Source organism: Carcharodon carcharias, chromosome 15 (assembly GCF_017639515.1).
Source record: "Carcharodon carcharias isolate sCarCar2 chromosome 15, sCarCar2.pri, whole genome shotgun sequence".
Classification (NCBI taxonomy): Eukaryota; Metazoa; Chordata; class Chondrichthyes; order Lamniformes; family Lamnidae; genus Carcharodon; species Carcharodon carcharias.
Window position 1 is genome coordinate 104,454,497 of NC_054481.1, and position 18,121 is coordinate 104,472,617.

General features: G+C 42.3%; 1 protein-coding gene across 1 annotated transcript in view; it reads left to right on the forward strand.

The window, feature by feature from the left end:
* The first annotated feature begins 5,888 nt into the window (after positions 1–5,888).
* The window catches only part of rimkla (ribosomal modification protein rimK-like family member A), a 63,449-nt gene continuing 51,216 nt past the window's right edge, over positions 5,889–18,121 (forward strand). The window contains exon 1 of the mRNA XM_041206369.1: positions 5,889–6,121. Within this exon, the coding sequence (XP_041062303.1) occupies positions 5,959–6,121 (163 nt within the window). The 5' untranslated portion in view covers positions 5,889–5,958. The remainder of the gene's footprint in view (positions 6,122–18,121) is intronic.

Genomic DNA, 18,121 nt, shown 5'->3' on the forward strand with positions numbered 1-18,121 from the left:
ATTTGGTCTGTGGTCAGGGACAGGAGGGCGTGACTGCAAGTGAGGTAGAATGCAGCAATGAGGAACCTCAGCCTTTACAATTGCCCAACAAGTTTGAGGTTATGTGGATGAGAGCAGGGACTGCAGGAAAGATGAGTAAACTGACCATACCATTGTGGTGTAGGAAGCCATTCAATTTGGAAGAGTAAAGAGGGATGCAGTTGTAGTTGGGGAGAGTGTAATTAGGGGGATGGATACTGTTCTCTGCAGCTAAAAGCAGGTGCCCCAAAGGCAATGTTGCCTACCAGGTGCTAGGGTTGAGGACATCCCCTCAGGAAGCAAGCATAAAGATAGCAGCTCGTAACTGACTGCAGCTAGTCACAGATTATGAGCTTGGAAATTTGATGAGGGGATTTAAGGGTTAATTTTGGGTTATTCCTTTATAAAATCAAAGAGTAAATAGTTTGAACTAGGCTCTCTAGCCAGCATTGCTGACTCATCTCTGTAGAAGTTCAGCTAGTACAAATAGAGGTGGTTTGGCTAAATGCACAAAGACAGCAACTTCACTGAGTGTAGCTAGTCACAGAGTGGAAGTTTGGGAGTTTGGAGAATGAGGGAAGAGGTGCTGTTCACATATGTAGCTAACTTAACTTTGAGTTTAAAAAAAGCGCAAAGAGCGGCAGATCAGTTTAAAGAACCATGGGGATCTGTGTGTGAGCAGGCTGTGTTCTGAGAAAAAATCAAAGTGTGATGTCACAGGAAACAGGTAAGTGATTGGTTGGTGAGTAATTTGTTCATTTATTGTTCAAAACCAGTGTAACTCATCAGTAATTGTAAGTTTTGATTAGTATTAGTAAAGTTTACTCACAGTAGTAAAGCTTATTGGGAGCAGTAGGATTTATTAATTATAAGTTAGTTAAGAAAATAAATTAATTAGCACATAATGAAGATGGCAGGGCAGGTGATATGTTGCAACTGCACAATGTGGGAGTTCCTGGACACCAGTGTGATCCAGAGCAAACACATCTATAGTAAGTGTCTGCGGCTTCTGGAGCTTCGGCTTAGACTCATTGTGTTGGAGGCTGAGCCTCAGACACTGCAATGCATCAGAAGGGAGAATGTTATCTGGACACTTAGTTCCAGGAGGTGGTCACACCTATTAGGACAGGGTCTTTTGATTTGATCAGAGGTCAGGGACAGGAGGGTGTGACTGTGAATGAGGCAGGTAAGGGAATCAAGAAGCTAGAATTGAGGAACCTTAGCTCCTGCAATTATCCAACAGGTTCCAGGTTTTTGCAGCCTTTATGGATGAAAGCAGGGCTGCAGGGTGGATGAATGAACTAATCATGGCACTGTGGTACAGGAAGCTATTTAAGTGGGAGTAGTTAATGGGAATGTAGTGGTAGCAGGGGGACAGTATAGTTGGGGGAATTGACATTGTCCTCTGCATTGAAGAGCAAGAGTCTAGAAGGCTGTGTTGCTTGCCAGGTGCCAGTGTTCGGGACATCTGCTCTGGGCTGGAGAGGAACTTGCAGTGGGAGTTGGGGGTTTCCAGTTATTGTGGTCCACGTGGGTACCAATAACATAGGTAGGACTAGGGAAGAGATTCTGCTGAGGGAGAATGAGTAGCTAGGAACAAAATTAAAAAGCAGAACTAGAAAGATAATATTCTCTGGATTACTACCTGACCAATGGGTAGCTCAAAGGCTGGTGTGGGAGAAATGGGTTTCAATTCATGGGATACTGGCACTAGTACTGGGGAAAGAGGAAGCTATATCATTGGGACAGCCTTCACCTGAATGGAGCTTGGACAGTGTTCTGGTGAATTTATAACTGGGGCTGTAGAGAGGGCTTTAAACTAAAAAGTTGGGGGGAAGAGTTCAATACGAGGGGAGATTTGGAAAGTTAAAGAGAAAGGACAAGGCAATAGTGCAGGATAGCAATACAGGTAATGCTAACCAGAATGGGGTAGGAAGGGACAGAGTGTACAAACATAAGAGTACACCAGCAAATAAAGTCATTACATAGTAGCAGCATGAAATGCCTTTCTTAACCTTTTTAAAAAAATTCATTCATGGGATGTGGGTGTCACTGGCTAGGCAAGCATTTATTGCCCATCCTAAATTGCCCTTGTTCAGAGAGCATTTAAGAGCCAACCACATTGCTGTAGGTCTGGAGTCACATGTAGGCCAGACCAGGTAAGGACAGCAGATTTCCTTCCCTTAAAGGACATTAGTGAACCAGATGGGTTTTTACAACAATCAACAATGGTTTCATGGTCATTATTAGACTTTTAATTCCAGGTTTTTATTGAACTCAAATTACACCATGGCAGGATTCGAACCCAGATCCCAGATCATTACCTTGGGTCTCTGGGTGACTTGTCCAGCGACAATACCACTTTGTTGTTGTCTTCCCGCTATTGTTCAAATTAAGGTTAAGGAAGCTGTTTATGCTGCTACTATGCAGTGGATGTGAATGGTATTTTCCACTAACAGGGTGTTGTTTCAGTCCAAAAAGATGTCTGCCTACCACACAACTGAGAAAATGTCATGTATGAATTTCAGTGCCGGTGCAATGCTAGGTATGTAGGTCGTACATCCCAGCGATTGGCTGATCAAATCAAACATCCTGTTCCTTTGGTTGTTCGTAATAGGCAGAGTACAGATCATACTCAACAAGCCTGTGCTTGCCAAATATCCATTATTAGATGTGATGCCGCAATTGGGCACACTTGTTGAGCAATCCTTGACTGTGCCAGTTGCTAATCTAACAACTAATTTAAGTTGAACTTGTAACATGGCTTATTTATGCCTGCTAGAAGCAACATAAATTCATAAGCAGGGATCTGTTCTCTGCAGACAAAAGGAATATGTTCAAGCTTTGCACCTTTTTCAAATTACTCAGAAGCTTGGTGAGCCTATAGTTCCCTGGTACTTACCCCATGGCAACACCTCAGCCAATCAGGGTTGACTTGTCAACCAATCAGCACCCTTTTCTCCTGTAGTATAAATTATTGAGATTGTTTGAAATTTGGCATTCTTACATTTGTCCTGATGTGTTCAAGGTGAAAAGCTTTGGCAACAAGTCTCTCGTTTCAGCAATATTGAGGTAGTAACAGCACATTTAGAAATCATAATACAACCAGGCAGTCAACATGATTTTGTGAACGGGAAATTGTGTTTGACAAATTTATTAGCGTTCTTTGAGGATTTAATAAGTAGGGTGGATAAAAGGTACATGTTGTTTTCAGATTTCCAAAAGGCATTTGATAAGGTGCCACATAAAAGATTACTGCACAAGATAGAGCTCATGGTTTTGCGGATTGGCCAACTAACGAGAAACAGAGTCGGGATAAATGGATCATTTTCATGTTGGCAAACATGGAGTACCACAGGGATCTGTGCTGGGGCCTCAAATATTTTGATCTATATTATTGACTTGGTTGAAGGAACCGACTGTGCCATCAGAATATTTGGATACAATAGAAAGATTAGGAAGAAAGCAAGTTGTGAGGGGGATGCAAAGAATCTGCAAAGGAGTATGGATAGGTTAAGTGAATGGGCAAAAAAATAGAAGATGGAGTGTACTGTTGGAAAATGTGAGGTTGTCCACTTTGGCAGCAAGAATAAAAAGCAGAGTATTACTTAAAGGGAGAGAGACTACAGAATGCTGCAGAATACAGAAGAATGAGAGGTGATCTTATTGAAACATATAAGTACCCGAGGCTTGAATGGTAGATGCTGAGAGGATGTTTCCCCTCGTGGGGGCATCTAGAACCAGGGAGCACAGTTTAAAAGTAAAGGGTCTCTCATTTAAGACAGAGATGAGGAATTTCTTCTCTCAGAGGGTTGTTGGTCTTTGGAATGGTCTTCCCTAGCCAGCAGTGGAGGCTGGGTTATTGAATATATTCAAGGTTGAGTTAGATAGATTTGAAGGGTTATAGAGGACCCGAAACCAGTTAAGGCCACAAACAGATCAGCCATATTTTTATCCAATGGTGGAACAGGCTCGATGATCCGAATAGCCTACTCATGCTCCTATTTTTTGTGAACGTATAACACCCACTCACCATCAATCACTAACCACTGAAACTTAGATCCTTAAAAGCTTAGCTGAACATGGCAGCTGATTTCGTTAAAAAGGGGCATGCTCCCCCTGGGTGGCTGGCTGTGCTGAGGGACTGCTGATGCAGCCGGCACAGCAAAGACGTGGTGCCATATTCTAAACAAAAACAAAAACAGAATTACCTGGAAAAACTCAGCAGGTCTGGCAGCATCGGCGGAGAAGAAAAGAGTTGACGTTTCGAGTCCTCATGACCCTTCGACAGAACTTGAGTTCGAGTCCAAGAAAGAGTTGAAATATAAGCTTATATTTCAACTCTTTCTTGGACTCGAACTCAAGTTCTGTCGAAGGGTCATGAGGACTCGAAACGTCAACTCTTTTCTTCTCCGCCGATGCTGCCAGACCTGCTGAGTTTTTCCAGGTAATTCTGTTTTTGTTTTTGTTTTGGATTTCCAGCATCCACAGTTTTTTTGTTTTTATCTCTGTGCCATATCCTAAGCTGACCGCAAGGTCTGGACCAATTACTGTATCTGCTGCATTTTGGTGCTCATCCACAATCTTTGCTGCTATGGACCAAGCCTTGTGAGCACGATTCCAAGACACCCCCTCCCACAATTGCTGTCACCCAGATCTTGAGAGCTGTACTCTTTTAATGATTTACTTTTTACACAGCGAGGTGCAGCAAAATTGACCTTTTTTTATCCACACCAAATATCGAATTAAGAGCCGACTATCCAGTTCCCCCACGCGTGGATATCGAAAGAGGAACAGGGTTTGCGGCCACGAAGCACAGCAAGACTCCAACAGCCGTAGCAACAACAGAAGACTGGGGGAGGAGGTTGACATGCGCAGCACGCAGGGAGGAGGGGGTCCGAGGGCGCGTGAGCGAGGAAGCGAAGGTCGAGAAAGCTCGTGCGCGCGTCCGTGACTCCAGCCGGGAGCGGAGAGGTGGGGGGGGGGGTGAAGGATGCATCCCGCGCAGGCGCGCCGCGCTCTCTCACACACACCACAGACACACCCCCCCTCCCCTCCCTTTCTCCACCAAGCGCGCGGAGCTAATTCCGCGCCCGGCACGCGGCAGGTTCGCGCGCTTCGAACTAACGAGAGAGAAAAAAAATGCCGTGTGAGAAATGGGGCAGAGGGCCAGGGCGCATGCGCAGTGAATGGTTCGCTCATGACCAAACCCCCCACCTCGCCTGGGTCGCCTCACTCACTCACAACAAAACCAAAGCTGCGAGGGCTAGCGCTGTCTGTCTACAAAAAATACATAGAACGAACGAGCGAGGGAACGGCTGCTGAGGGGTTTGAGATACCGTGAAGAGAGGGAAAGAAATAACTTCAACATAAACACAAAACTAAGAGAATAACCGTCACCTGCTCCTACTAAAGGGGCATCGGAGGGGAGGAAAACAGTCCTTTCCCTTCAGCCGCTTCGAGATTTTTCTCTTTAAAGTATTGGTGAGGGGAGAGAGAGAGAGAGTTTCCCCTCCCCCTTTTACTCCGTTGAAAACCCCCTCCCCACCCCCTGCCTTTCCCCCCCCCCATCTCCCATCAGTTAGCGGCCAACCCGACCCAACCACCGATCGGTCGGGACGGGGCTGACATCTCGTTTAACGGTAACGTTTATTTATTTAATTTTTGTTTTTCTTCACAGGCTTCCCTCTCATCCTCCCCTCCAACAAACAAAACCCCCGGGGCGTATTTAGGACGATCGGAGGAGCCCCTCCGGGCGGAGAAGCGGCGCCCGCCCCTCCATTACCCGCCACCCCCCCCCCCCCCCCCCCCGCAACCCAAAAAAGACCCGTTTGTCTCAGGCTGGCTCCGCTCCCCATCCATCGGCAGCTCCCACTCCCCGAAGCCGGATCCTTTCTCCCTCCTTTACCCGGGGCTGCCCGTTCGTTTGGTCCCTGAATCATGTCCGCCCGGGTCTGGTTTGTGACAGATCGCCGGATCCTGCAGGATTACCCGCAGCAGGAGATCGAGCGCGCTCTCCGACAAAAATGCGCCGAGGAGGAGGTGGAATTTCGCATGGTGTTAATGGATGAGATCGTCATCACCATCGAGCAGGGAGCTTTGGGTAAGGAACTCCATCAATGCTTGCTTGCCCCTTTCAACACAACTGATCGTTTACATTCGTTTGCTCCATCCTGACTTCGCCCGGTCATTATTTTTTTTGCATTGGGTCTACATTTACCATTGCTGCCAAACATCATCTGGTTCTACACAGGTTTATTTTCCCCTTCTTCCTAGCTCATTGCTTCTACACTGTAATGTTCCAATATGTGTGTGCGTTCAGCAAATCACTTTATTTTGATCCTTTCTTCCGTTACATGGCTCATATGATGTAATGGATTGCATTGTATTTTGCACACTTGCTTAATTATCCTTGTTTGAGTTGTAGTGCGGTGAACAGGATTTCTTCCAAATGTCACTTCGACAGTTATTTGAAACATCTCTGGCAGGAGAGTCGTCAGGATTAGCCAAACATCCACGTATTATTTCTTTATATGTTATAACTCTGTTAATCTGTGAAATAGGCAGTCACCTTTTTACCAGATTTTTAAAAACAATATCATCTCCAAATCGAATCGTGTTTGAATATTGAAAAAGGACTTTTCAAATTTCCACACTATTTTGCTGTTAAGATTTTTGTGTTTATTCGTCCTAGCACCGACTTCTCACTATAATGCTGCAATAAAACACGTTGTTCCCTTTATTATCCAAAAACTAGATGGAACACCCTGATTATGTACAATACCTTTTGTAGGGCTCCCAGTCTAATGAAATTATTTAAGGGCTTAAGGGTTCATGTAAAAAAAATGGCCAAGTGATGGATTTTGAGACTTATTTGTTGAGGTTTGTTTAGATTTTTCTTGAAAACAGCGAATGCTTGTATTAAAGAGAGTAGCTATCAAGTATGCAATCTATTAGATGTAAGGACATAATGATTTTCTGTACTATGCATTGTGTTATGTTCTTGTTAATCTAATTTTGCAAACCTTCAAATTTGGGTGCATAGCACTTTTTGTATGAATACGGTTTCAATTTTCAGCTGATAACAGTCCTAGTTCCCTCCCCACCAAAATCTATATTACAGTATGGGAATGGAAAGTAGATACACATATACTTCATATAGAGCACAATATCTTTCTGCACATGGTTAGTGGTTGGCAGGAACAGGTGTAATCTGCTAGAGAAGGTACCCAAATATGGTTAATTTGAGGTTTGAAAATGCTCTGAAAATAGTTAATTCAAATTTTTATTTGTAGCTCTTTTCTTCAGGGAAGATGGTGAAGGAAAGATATGATACAAAGTTGAAACTCCAAGTATAAAGCTTGTGGTCATTTAATTGAGAACAGTGGAGGGGAGGTGGTGGTGGCATAGTGGTTCTGTCACTGGACTAGTATTCTAGAGACCCAGGGTAACCCTCTGGGGATCTGGGGTAAAAACCCATCTGGTTCACTAATTTTCTTTAGGGAAGGAAATCTGCAGTCTTTACCTGGTCTGGCCTACACATGACTCCAGACCCACAGCAATGTGGTTGACTCTTAATTGCCCTTGTTCAGGGGGCATTTAGGGATGGGCAATAAATGCTGGCCTAGCCAGCGACACCTGCATCCCATGAATGAATAATAAAAAAGCCACTATCGTCATGGCACCAGTAGGTGGAAATCAGATAAACATTTCCAGATTAGCCTCCTGAAGATTGCACAGGGTGCTCAAGGATGGTGACAGTAACATAAAATAGAGAAGCAGACTAAAGACAGAACTAACATGTACATAGAATAAATAAAAGAAATGGATTTTGTATGTGGATTGGAAGTGTGTTGCAAAGATGTGGAGCAAAGGGTCCTGATGAACTTTTAAATTGCAGAGTTTATCTCAGCTTTAAATCAAAGAGCTGAAACATAGTGTTACAACACAGAAGGAGACTATTCGGTCCATTGTGTCTATGCCAGCTCTTTGAAAGAGCTATGCAATTAATCCCATTTCCCAGCCTTTTCCCTATAGCCCAGCATATTTTTAATCTTTTGAGTTATTATTGAACCTGCTCCCTCTGTCCTTTCAAGCAGTGAATTCCAGATCACAACTTGTGTATTTTTTCATGTTGCCTCTAGTTATTTTGTCAGTTATCTTTAACCTGTGTCTTCTGATTACTGACCCTTCTGCCACTGTAAACTGTTTCTTCTTATTTACTCTGTCATGATTTTGAAACCTTTACACACTTTATAAACAGAAGCATAGAGTACAAAAGCCAGGATGTTATGCTAAACTATACAAGTTGCTCCCAACTTGGAATACTCTGTCCAAATCTGGCACCACACTTTAGGAAAGGCGTGAGGATGTTAGTAAGGGCACAAAAAAGATTTACTGGGATGTTTCCAGGGATGAGGGAAATGCAATTACAGAGACTGGAGAAACTGGGGTAGTTCTCAGAGCAGGGAAGGCTAAGAGGAGATATGATAGAGGTATTTCAAGTCATGAATAGCTTAGATTGAGTAAATAAAGAGAAACGGCTTCCAGTGGCTGAAGGATCAGTTATGAGAGCACGCAGATTTAAGATGATTGACAAAAGAACTACAGGTGCCATGTGGAAAAAAAATTGTCTATGCAATGAATGGTTAGGATTTGGCACTGCCTGATAGGGTAGTGGACACAGATTAAGTAGTAGTTTCCAAAAGGGAATTAGATAAATATTTAAAGGAGAAAAAAATTATAGGGATGTGAGGAAATAGCAGGGGAGTGCTGCTCAAGAAGGGAGGGAGACAAAAGTAGCGCAAACTATAGGCCAGTCAGCCTAACATCTGTCGTTGGGAAAATGCTAGAGCCCATTATTAAAGAAGTAGTAGCAGGACATTTAGAAAAGCTTAATGCCATCAAACAGAGTCAACGTGGTTTTGTTAAAGGGAAATCATGTTTGACAAATTTGCTACAGTTCTTTGAGGATATAACAAGCAGAGTTGATAAAGGAGAACCAGTAGATGTAGTGTATTTGGATTTCCAGAAGGCATTCGATAAAGTGCCACATAAAAGGTTATTACACCTGATAGGAGCTCACTGTATTGGGGGTAATGTATTAGCATGGATTGAGGATTGGTTACGCACAGAAGACAGAAAGTCGGGATTAATGGGCCTTTTTCAGATTTGAAAGACCGTAACTAGTGGAGTGCCACAAGGATCAGTCCTAGGGCCTCAATTATTTACTATCTATATTAATGACTTGGAGGAGGAGGCAGAGGGTAATGTATCCAAATTTTCTAATGATACAGAAATAGGTGGGAGGGTATGTTGTGATGAGGACATAAGGAATCTGCAAGGGGAAATAGGGCAAATACAATGGGGTTTAATGTAGGGAAGCATGAGGTCATGCACTTTGGTAGGAAGAATCAAATGGCAGACTATTATGAGAGATTCCAAAAAAATGCAGCACAGAGGGATCTGGGTGTTCTTGTGCATGAAACACAAAAGGTTAGCATGCAGGTGTAGCAAGTAATTAAGAAGGCAAATGGAATTTTAGCCTGTATTGCTAGTGGGTTGGAGTTTAAAAATAGGGAAGTCTTGTTACAACTGTACAGGGTGTTGGTGAGACTGCACCTGGAGTACTGTGTACAGTTTTGATCCCCGTATTTAAGGAAGGATATACTGGCACTGGAGGCAGTTCAAAAGAGATTCACTAGGCTGATTCCTGGGATGAAGGGATTGACTTATCAAGAATGGCGAAACAGGTTAGGTCTTTATTCATTAGAGTTTAGAAGAATGAGGGGGTGATCTTATTGAAACGTACAAGATTCTGAGGGGGCTTGACAGGGTAGATGTTGAGAAGATGTTTCCACTAGTGGGGTAATCTTGAACTCAGGGACATAGTTACAGAATAAGGGGACGCTCATTTAAGACTGTAATCCAAAGGAATTTCTTCTTTCAGAGGATAGTGAACGTCTGGAATTCTCTACCCCAGAGAGTTGTGGAGGCTAGATCACTGAAAGCATTCAAAGAGGAGGTAGATAGATTTTTGAAATATCAGGGCTATGAGGAGCTGGCACGAAAGAGGAGTTGAGGCCTGGGGAAGATCAGCTATGACCTTATTGAATGGCAGGGCAGGCTTGAGGGGCCGAATGGCCTACTCCTATTTCTTATGTTGTTATGCATGAGGTTCTGGAAGACCGCGGGAACCTATCGAGTTTGTGGCTCAAAGCTTTGAGATGGCATACTTCTGCAGCTTAATTTCTTTGATACTTAAACATTAACACTGTTTTTGATACCTAAATGAATGGAAGAAATATCTTTTATGAAAATACAGGAAGGTTGAATGAAATTTGTTATTCCACCTTCATTCAAGCTGCCCGCTTCATCAGCACCCAACTGCCACTGTAAACACACACTCCCTCCACCAACGACCCAAGTGACAGCAGTGTGTACCATTGACATGATGCCCTGTAGCAACTTACCAAGGCTCCTTTGACAGCACCTTCCAAACCTTTGACCTCTACCATCCAGAAAAACAAGGACAGCAGGCAGATGGGAGCACCACTATCTGCAAGTTCCCTTCCAAGTCACACACCATCTTGAATTGAAAATATTTTGCCGTTCATTCACTGTCTCTGAATCAAAATTGTGGAACTGCCTCCCAAACAGCATTGTGGGTGCACCTACACCACATGGACTGCAGTGATTCAAGAAGGCTGCTCACCACCATCTTCGCAAGGGCAATTAGAGAATGGACAATAAATGCTGGCCTTGCCAGAGACGCTTGCATCTCGACAACAAATGAAAAATTCAGCCCTTTGAAAGTCATGTTGGCATGTTTTTAGGCTTCATGTATGTTTATCATGATTTTTGGCCAAGTAAATACTTTTGAAGTGTAAATACTGTTATAATGTAGGAAATGCAGTAGCTAGTTTGCACAAAGCAAGGCCCCACGAACAGCAATGGGATAAATGACCAAATGATTTGCTTTGGGTGTTGGTTCAGGGATAAACATTGGCCAGAACTCCCCTTCTGTTCTTCAGATTGTGGTGTGGATCTTTTACATCAACCTGAGAGGCACTTTGGTTTAACATTTCACCCAAAAATGGCACCTGTTCCAGTGCAACACTTCTTCATACTGCACTGGAGTGTCAGCTTGCTTTACGTGCCCATTAAGTCTCTGGAATGGGGCTTGAATCCACGACCTTCTAACTCGGAGGTAAGAGCACCCTGATATCTAGAAATGTGTTACGTTGATTGTAAGGATATTTAGGGTAAAAATATTACATGTGAGTGTACTTCAGTGGAAATAAAAATTGTATTGTCGGCTAAAATGAAAAATGATCTTGAGTCCGTATTATATCCCAAAATGTGTAATAATGTATTGTATTAACAGTCAGTCACAAAGGTTTTTAACCTTGTAAATCATCTGTTAAATCTTTCTCGTGCAAGTGATCGTTCGCCAGTGTATCTAGTGTGAAGTAAGCTACTGAGACATGGTAATCTATGCTTAGTTGCATCCAGATTTTGGTCCCCCCACCCTTTTCGTAAAATCAGACCTACAACAAACAGTGTCAAGTACATGAATGGCAAGAATTAAGCATCACGTTGCTGTCAAAATGGCATTTTGTATCTGAAATGGTTATCCTCAGTTTGGATAGGACGCATAGTTCACTTTAACATGTGCTGAAAATTTAAAGTGCATAAAGGTGGCTAGCAATTTAAGAGCTATCTTGCATGCATTTAATTGGCACTTGGGATTTAGCACCTCAAAGGAATTTTGCCCAAGAATTACTTTTGTTTTAAATATGGAGAATTCAGAAAGATATGATGTGGTGTTGCCTTGCAAATGAGAAACTTTTTTCTCTATTTTTCATTATTGAAGTATAATTTATTTCAGGACTTTTGATTTAACATTTTGTTGTAATTGAAACAGGTCCAGAAAGAAGTACAAAATATTCTGAAGTTGTACCTCCTGCCTGAATTTACACCATACATACAAAAATATATTTCTTTGTCAGAGAAACTCAGCCCAATTCAAAATTATGTGAGTACTTTCATTTCTAGTTTGATCTTCAGATGGAGACCCCGCAATACTAAAACACAGTAAAAAGCAGTTTGGTTATTTGTTTTGAATTTGTGAATAGATCTTGAAGCAAAAGATATATACTAAAATCTACAATTAAAAATTTCAAACCAATTTGTGTTGATGTTTTTATTAAGATGTTTATGCAACCACCTGTTGATTGCCCAGCTTCAGTTCAGTCTTTGCTTTGGGAAATGGTTGTGTGTATAAGCCTCTAATCTTGAGGCCGTTTTAACTATTGGAGGGTTTGTTGTATATCTAAAGCTGTTGTTATACTCTTGTTTCTTTGCTCAGTCTAAATTACCTGGGTTAGTTGGTGTAACACATTATGGGATGTCCAGTCACTTGTCTCACTGGGAAGGGGTTGAGGCAGTTTGGGTACTTTCATACAAGTTGGGAGGAAATATCTAGTGGTTGAATGACCATGGACTGCACTAAGCATTCTTTGTGATATTCATCTGGCTTGCCTTTTCAGTCAGGCAGTGAAGTGTGCTGCACGAAGAGTTGAAATAACTTTCGGGCTGTAAATTTTATTTCCTCCCTGCCCTTTGTGTCTTGAGGCTTGTTTTAAAATTTTCTCAATGTGCTGTGTGAAGATGCAATGAACTGGGCAACCTTTGTTGCTGTATTATTATTTTGTACTTAGGAGACAATACTTGCTTGTAGTGCATTGTACATTTAATCAAGGCTGGTAACAGCATTGATATCTCTGCAGAATCACTTGTCATAACTGCATACATTTATTTCCATATTGATCTGGTTGCTCTGAAATAAATATAGGATGCTTTTGAATTAGTTACTGTGCTGTCTGCAGACTTCCTATGTGAGCCAGGTCCAGATACACAGCCTGAGCACTTAACTTCCTGTGTAACTTGAGTGCATCCATTGGAGACATCAGATGTACTGTGGCAAGGTTTGAAATAAATACTGGTCTATGGAATGCTTTAGTGGAAGAGGAATTAGGTTGGTGCCTGTGCTGTGGTACAAATAGGTGCATATTTTATTGGGGTCGCACACACATGGAGACTTTTATCAGTTTTGACAAACTGACTTCCACAAATGCCTGTGTCGGTGGGTCACATTGTATGATATTGTATCATACAGAAAGGAATGTTTCAAATTCAATCTACAGTGGCTTAGCCAATTTAAACTGAGGTAGTTGGGGTGGTGGGGGGTCAGGCACTAAAAATAATTTTTATTTGTATCCTCATGCTTGGGAGAAAAACAGATTGGCCAGGGCCCTCTTGTTTGCTCTTTAGCAACCCTTGTTAGAGTGCGTAAATCTGTGGACATTGCATGAACATACGATTGATGTCAATTGTGATGCTATTGTGGTTGAACAGATTGTCAAGGCTCACACATAATAAGTAGATCCAGGGCCTGATAACGGGTGGCTGCTTGTGCCTTTAGAACTCCAGCCTCAGTTACTTTGGAGAGGAGAGCAAAATATTGAAAATTGGAATGAGGGAAAAGCTACTCATGTTAGCTAATTATATTTGCATTGGTAAACGACCAATTTTTAAATGGATTTGCTGTTCTCACAGGTGTTAAGTGCTTTTATACCTCTGACCTTAACTATGTTGTAGTCTGCTACTAGCCATGCAGAGATTGTTTCCCCAGATCACTTTGGAGACTGGTAATCTTTGCCCACTCCCATCATGGTCATTCGCCCTGGCATGGCATCAAAGAAGAGGATGAGGGAGTGACTTAGTATCGTGGAGAACAGAACATGAAAGGCAGGTTGCGGGTTAAAAAATGCCATTTTAGGTAACTCGAGTTTTTTGCTAGGATGGACATAGAAAGAAGTTGGTCTGAAAAGGGCATATGGGTGGTGAGGGAAGGTAGATAGTGACCTATCATAGGGGGCCTTGTATGTGATTTAGATGATCTGAGTAGAGAGGCTACGTGAGGTGGCAAAGTCAAGAAGGTGGCCATGAATATGGGTCAGAGAGTTTATTTGGAAACAGAGGTTAAGGGAAGTCAGGAGAGCAGTGAACTTGGAAGAGTGGCAAAGTGAGTTAAAATGGAGATGGAAGCCACCCAGGTTGACAAGTTGCTCAGTGCAGATGTGTATGGAGAAATGGAGTGATTATATCTCTGAAAACCTGGGGTTGAAACGTGTGGACAACAAAGGAGTTTAATGGAAAGGTGAAACAAGATGAAGTGCTTAAAGGAGGAGTTATCAGAAGAGTAGGGGGAAAGGTCAAGTTGCAATTTGGTGATGAGAGACCCACCATCACTATGGTGGTTGACGCAGGACAGATGGTGGAAAGTGTATCCAGGCAGGGAAGTTGCAGGCAGGGGCAAGATGCCAGCACTCGTGAACTGAGTTTCCAACAAGGCCATGAAGTCAGTGCAACCATTCACACCTTTTTAGCAATTCAAAGGTTATTCCGGATATCACTCCCTACTTCCCTCTTTAAATTTAGAGTTTTAGTCTGAGTGCAAAAATAGAATTATGGAATGGTTACAGCACAAAAGGAGGCCTGTCCTGTGCTTTTGGCTCTTTGCAAGAGAAATTCACTTAGTGCCATTTTTGTGCCTTTTCCCCATATCACTGCAAATCTTTCTTCTATAGATAATGATCCAGTTCTCTTTTGAAAGCCACAATTGAATCTGCCTGCACCACGTTTTCAGGCAGTGCTTTCCAGATCCTAACCACGCGCTGCATAAAATAAGTTTTTCCTCATGTTGCAGTTGTTTCTTTTGCCAATCTATGTCACCTGGTTCTTGATCCTTCTTCCAGTGGGAATGGTTTCACCCTATCAACTCAGTCCTGAATGCTCATGATTTGAATGCCTTATACCTCCATTAAATTTCCTCTCAACCTTCTCCAAGGAGAATAGCCACAGCTTCTCCAATCTGTGTAACTGAAACTCCTTATCTCTGAAACCATTCTCATGAATCTTTTCTGCATCCTTCTAATGCCTTTATACCCTTAACATTATACAATGTTTTTTGCTTCTCTGTTACTTTCTGTTTATGCCCCTTCATGATTAGGATCAGAGTTATGTTATATAAAGCAAGACTCCTCAGCATCAAAAAAAATCAGCTTTGTGTTTACAAAATGGTTTCACCAATGCTTGGGAGTTTTGTTCACTGTGGCCTGGTGGGAAATCTAGGGAGCAGTGCAGGAAAAAATGGGAGAATAGATGCTTTAATCACTCACACTGCCCACTGCACCCCCGCCCCCCACCAGAAAAAAAGCTGAGTTAATTAGTTGATTATAGAAAGTATCTGTAGTACTGGGGAGTCACTCTACCACTCATCTCTACCCCCTCCCTCAGCTTATCTGCTGCTGAAACCCTAACCCATGCATTTGTTACGTCCAAACTCAACTATCCAATGCTCCCCTGACCAGCATCCCATCTTGCACCACACATAAACTTCAGCTCATCCGAAACTCTTCTGCACATATCCTAACTTGTACCAAGCCCCATTCACCCATTGTGTTCATGACCTACATTGGCTCCCAGGACAGCAATGCTTTGATTTTGAACTTTTTTTTTCGCAAATCCCTGAACAACTTAATAGCTCTCCATCTCTGTAACCTCCTCTAGCCCTACAACTCTCAGATCCCTGCTCTCCTCCAATTATGACCTCTTGTATTACCTCAACTTTCATTGCTGCATCATTGGTGACCCTGCCTTCAGCTGCCGAGACCCCATGCTGTGGAATCCCCTTCCTAAAACCTCTCTAGCTCTTGCTCTTCTCCTTGACCAAGCTTTAACCAATTTCCTGCCATAAAATCTCCTATATGTTTTGATGTCGAATTTTGATTAATAATGCTCCTGTGAAGCCTTTGGATATTTCCCTGCATTCAAGGTGCTATATAATTGGAAGTTGTTCTAAGGGTTTGCTCTTTTTTTTCTCTTATGTCCTTTTCTCTGACCCTCCCTGCCCAACTGATAACCTGAGACCTGGAAATATCATGGACTTCTGACTAGGGTCATGTTGTACTATGTCCTGCTGCACCTGTACAAAATTTAATTGCATTACTAAGCAACCTTCAGTTCCATTTTTATATTAGCTGTGTTTTTTAAGCTACCTATTGTGTAACTTTTATCATGTTTGCTAGATAGAGACCCAAATTTCCTTTTTGGTAGTTGATGCAAGAGCTTTGCCTTCACATACACGTTAGCACTAAAATCATTGCCAGGAAAGAAATGTGTCCTTTCAGCTTGGTTTAGCTTTGTGTACTTGATCTGCTGTACAGTACTTTATTGAGCCAAACTCAGACTAGATAATTACCAATTCCAAAGCTTATTGTTACAGCAGTTAAACTGGAATATTAAATATTGAATCTTTCCATGCCTTAACTTGTTCCAGCTCTGGTCTTAGAGATGAAACAAATAATCTGCTCCCAGACTTCTGCCAATATGGCTTTTGTAATTGATCAACAGTTGAGATCGGCTTGGGTGGTCGACCTTTCAATTTCCCTTACTTTGTTGGGGAAAGTCTCTCCCAAAAGTCTAGTGATCAGGAGTTTGTGCTGTGAGGACTCATGGAAATGAACTCCTATTCAGTTCTACTGCTTTGGCACGGCTTGTTAAGCCACAATATGCTGTTTTGCTTTTAAATTCCTTACACTTGCCAAATGAAGAAACTTCTGTTGAATTTAAATGAGGTAGAATCAGGAGCTTCTGTAAGTTGCATTGTCAGAGCCAAAGCATTTAGGTTTAAAAGCCTAATGTGATGTTTCTAAAGAAATATTTTCAATCTTCTGGGTGCTTACCATTCATATGGATTCCAGATAGAATGTAGTTGGATTAGATTACAATGTACAGTAACCTCTGACCAAACCTTGGTCAGACAGTGCTGCTATAGATACTAAAATAAAAACAGACAATGCTGGAAAAGCTCAGCAGGCCTTACAGCATCTGTGGAGAGAGAAACAGAGTTAACATTTCCAGTCCATATGACTCTTCTTCAGAGCTAAAGAGAAGTAGAAAACAATCGGTTATTGATACTGTTTTTTCTGAAGGTGTTAAACCCTTCCAATCAAAAATATTTAAGAGGATGTGGACTTAGCCAAGATGGTTAAATACAGCAAAGCTTCCCTGTAATTTTTAACTATTTTAAACCTCCAGAAGCTTTGGGATCCTAGATGACCACAAGCATATCTGGGACCTTTCCCATCAATTTTTTTCCACCTCCTGAACGTTTTTAATTCTTTGCTGGGATGTAGTTTCTTGGGTCCCATTTGACCTCTGGGACCATATTAGAGCAAAATTAGGAGGGGCAGGGGGATCCTAACCAGCAGTGCTTGCATAACCCTGGTGAGAGGGGCCATTGTATTTAGAGATCAGTAATTCTGGCTAATTTTCTCTTTCTACCAGCTCAGCACAGACTAAAGATGGAACTGGGGGCACTCCTGATCTGTGTGGCTTTCCTGTTCATTGCCTTAATTTAAGTATCTGGGACACTAAGATGCATTAGCCTCTACTCAAACTCATCTCACCTACTACAGTGTTTTAGGTGTTATTATGCAAATCAGTTTCATATCTGTTGTTGTGATGGGCAGATTACTTGTATGATTGAGCCGTCTGCAGCTTTTTGCACAAAGCTCCGTCTCTGCCTGTTCTCCATCATCCTACTGCATGGGACTGCCCTTGCTGGTTTAATTCTCATCTATTCTGTCGTAGCCAGAGAATCACATGCCGTGACTTCTTGTTCTGTTCCCACGCCATTACCTCTGGAGACCTCCAAGGATCTACCTTGATCCCCCTCTTATTTCTCAACTATGCGCAACCCCTCAGTGTCATCATCCAAAAACACATCAGGTTCCACATGTTGCCACACTTTAGGAAGGATGTGAAGGTCATTGACTGGGTGCAGAGGAGGTTTATCAGAGTGATTCCAAGGATGAGGGAATTTAGCCACAAGTTTAAGTTGAAGAAGTTGGGGATATTCTCCTATGAGCAAAGGAAGTTGAGGAGAGATCTGATAGTGTACAAAATTATGACAGATTTGGATAAAGTAGAAAAGAAAAGCTGTTCTCATTAGCTAATGGCACAAGGATTAGGG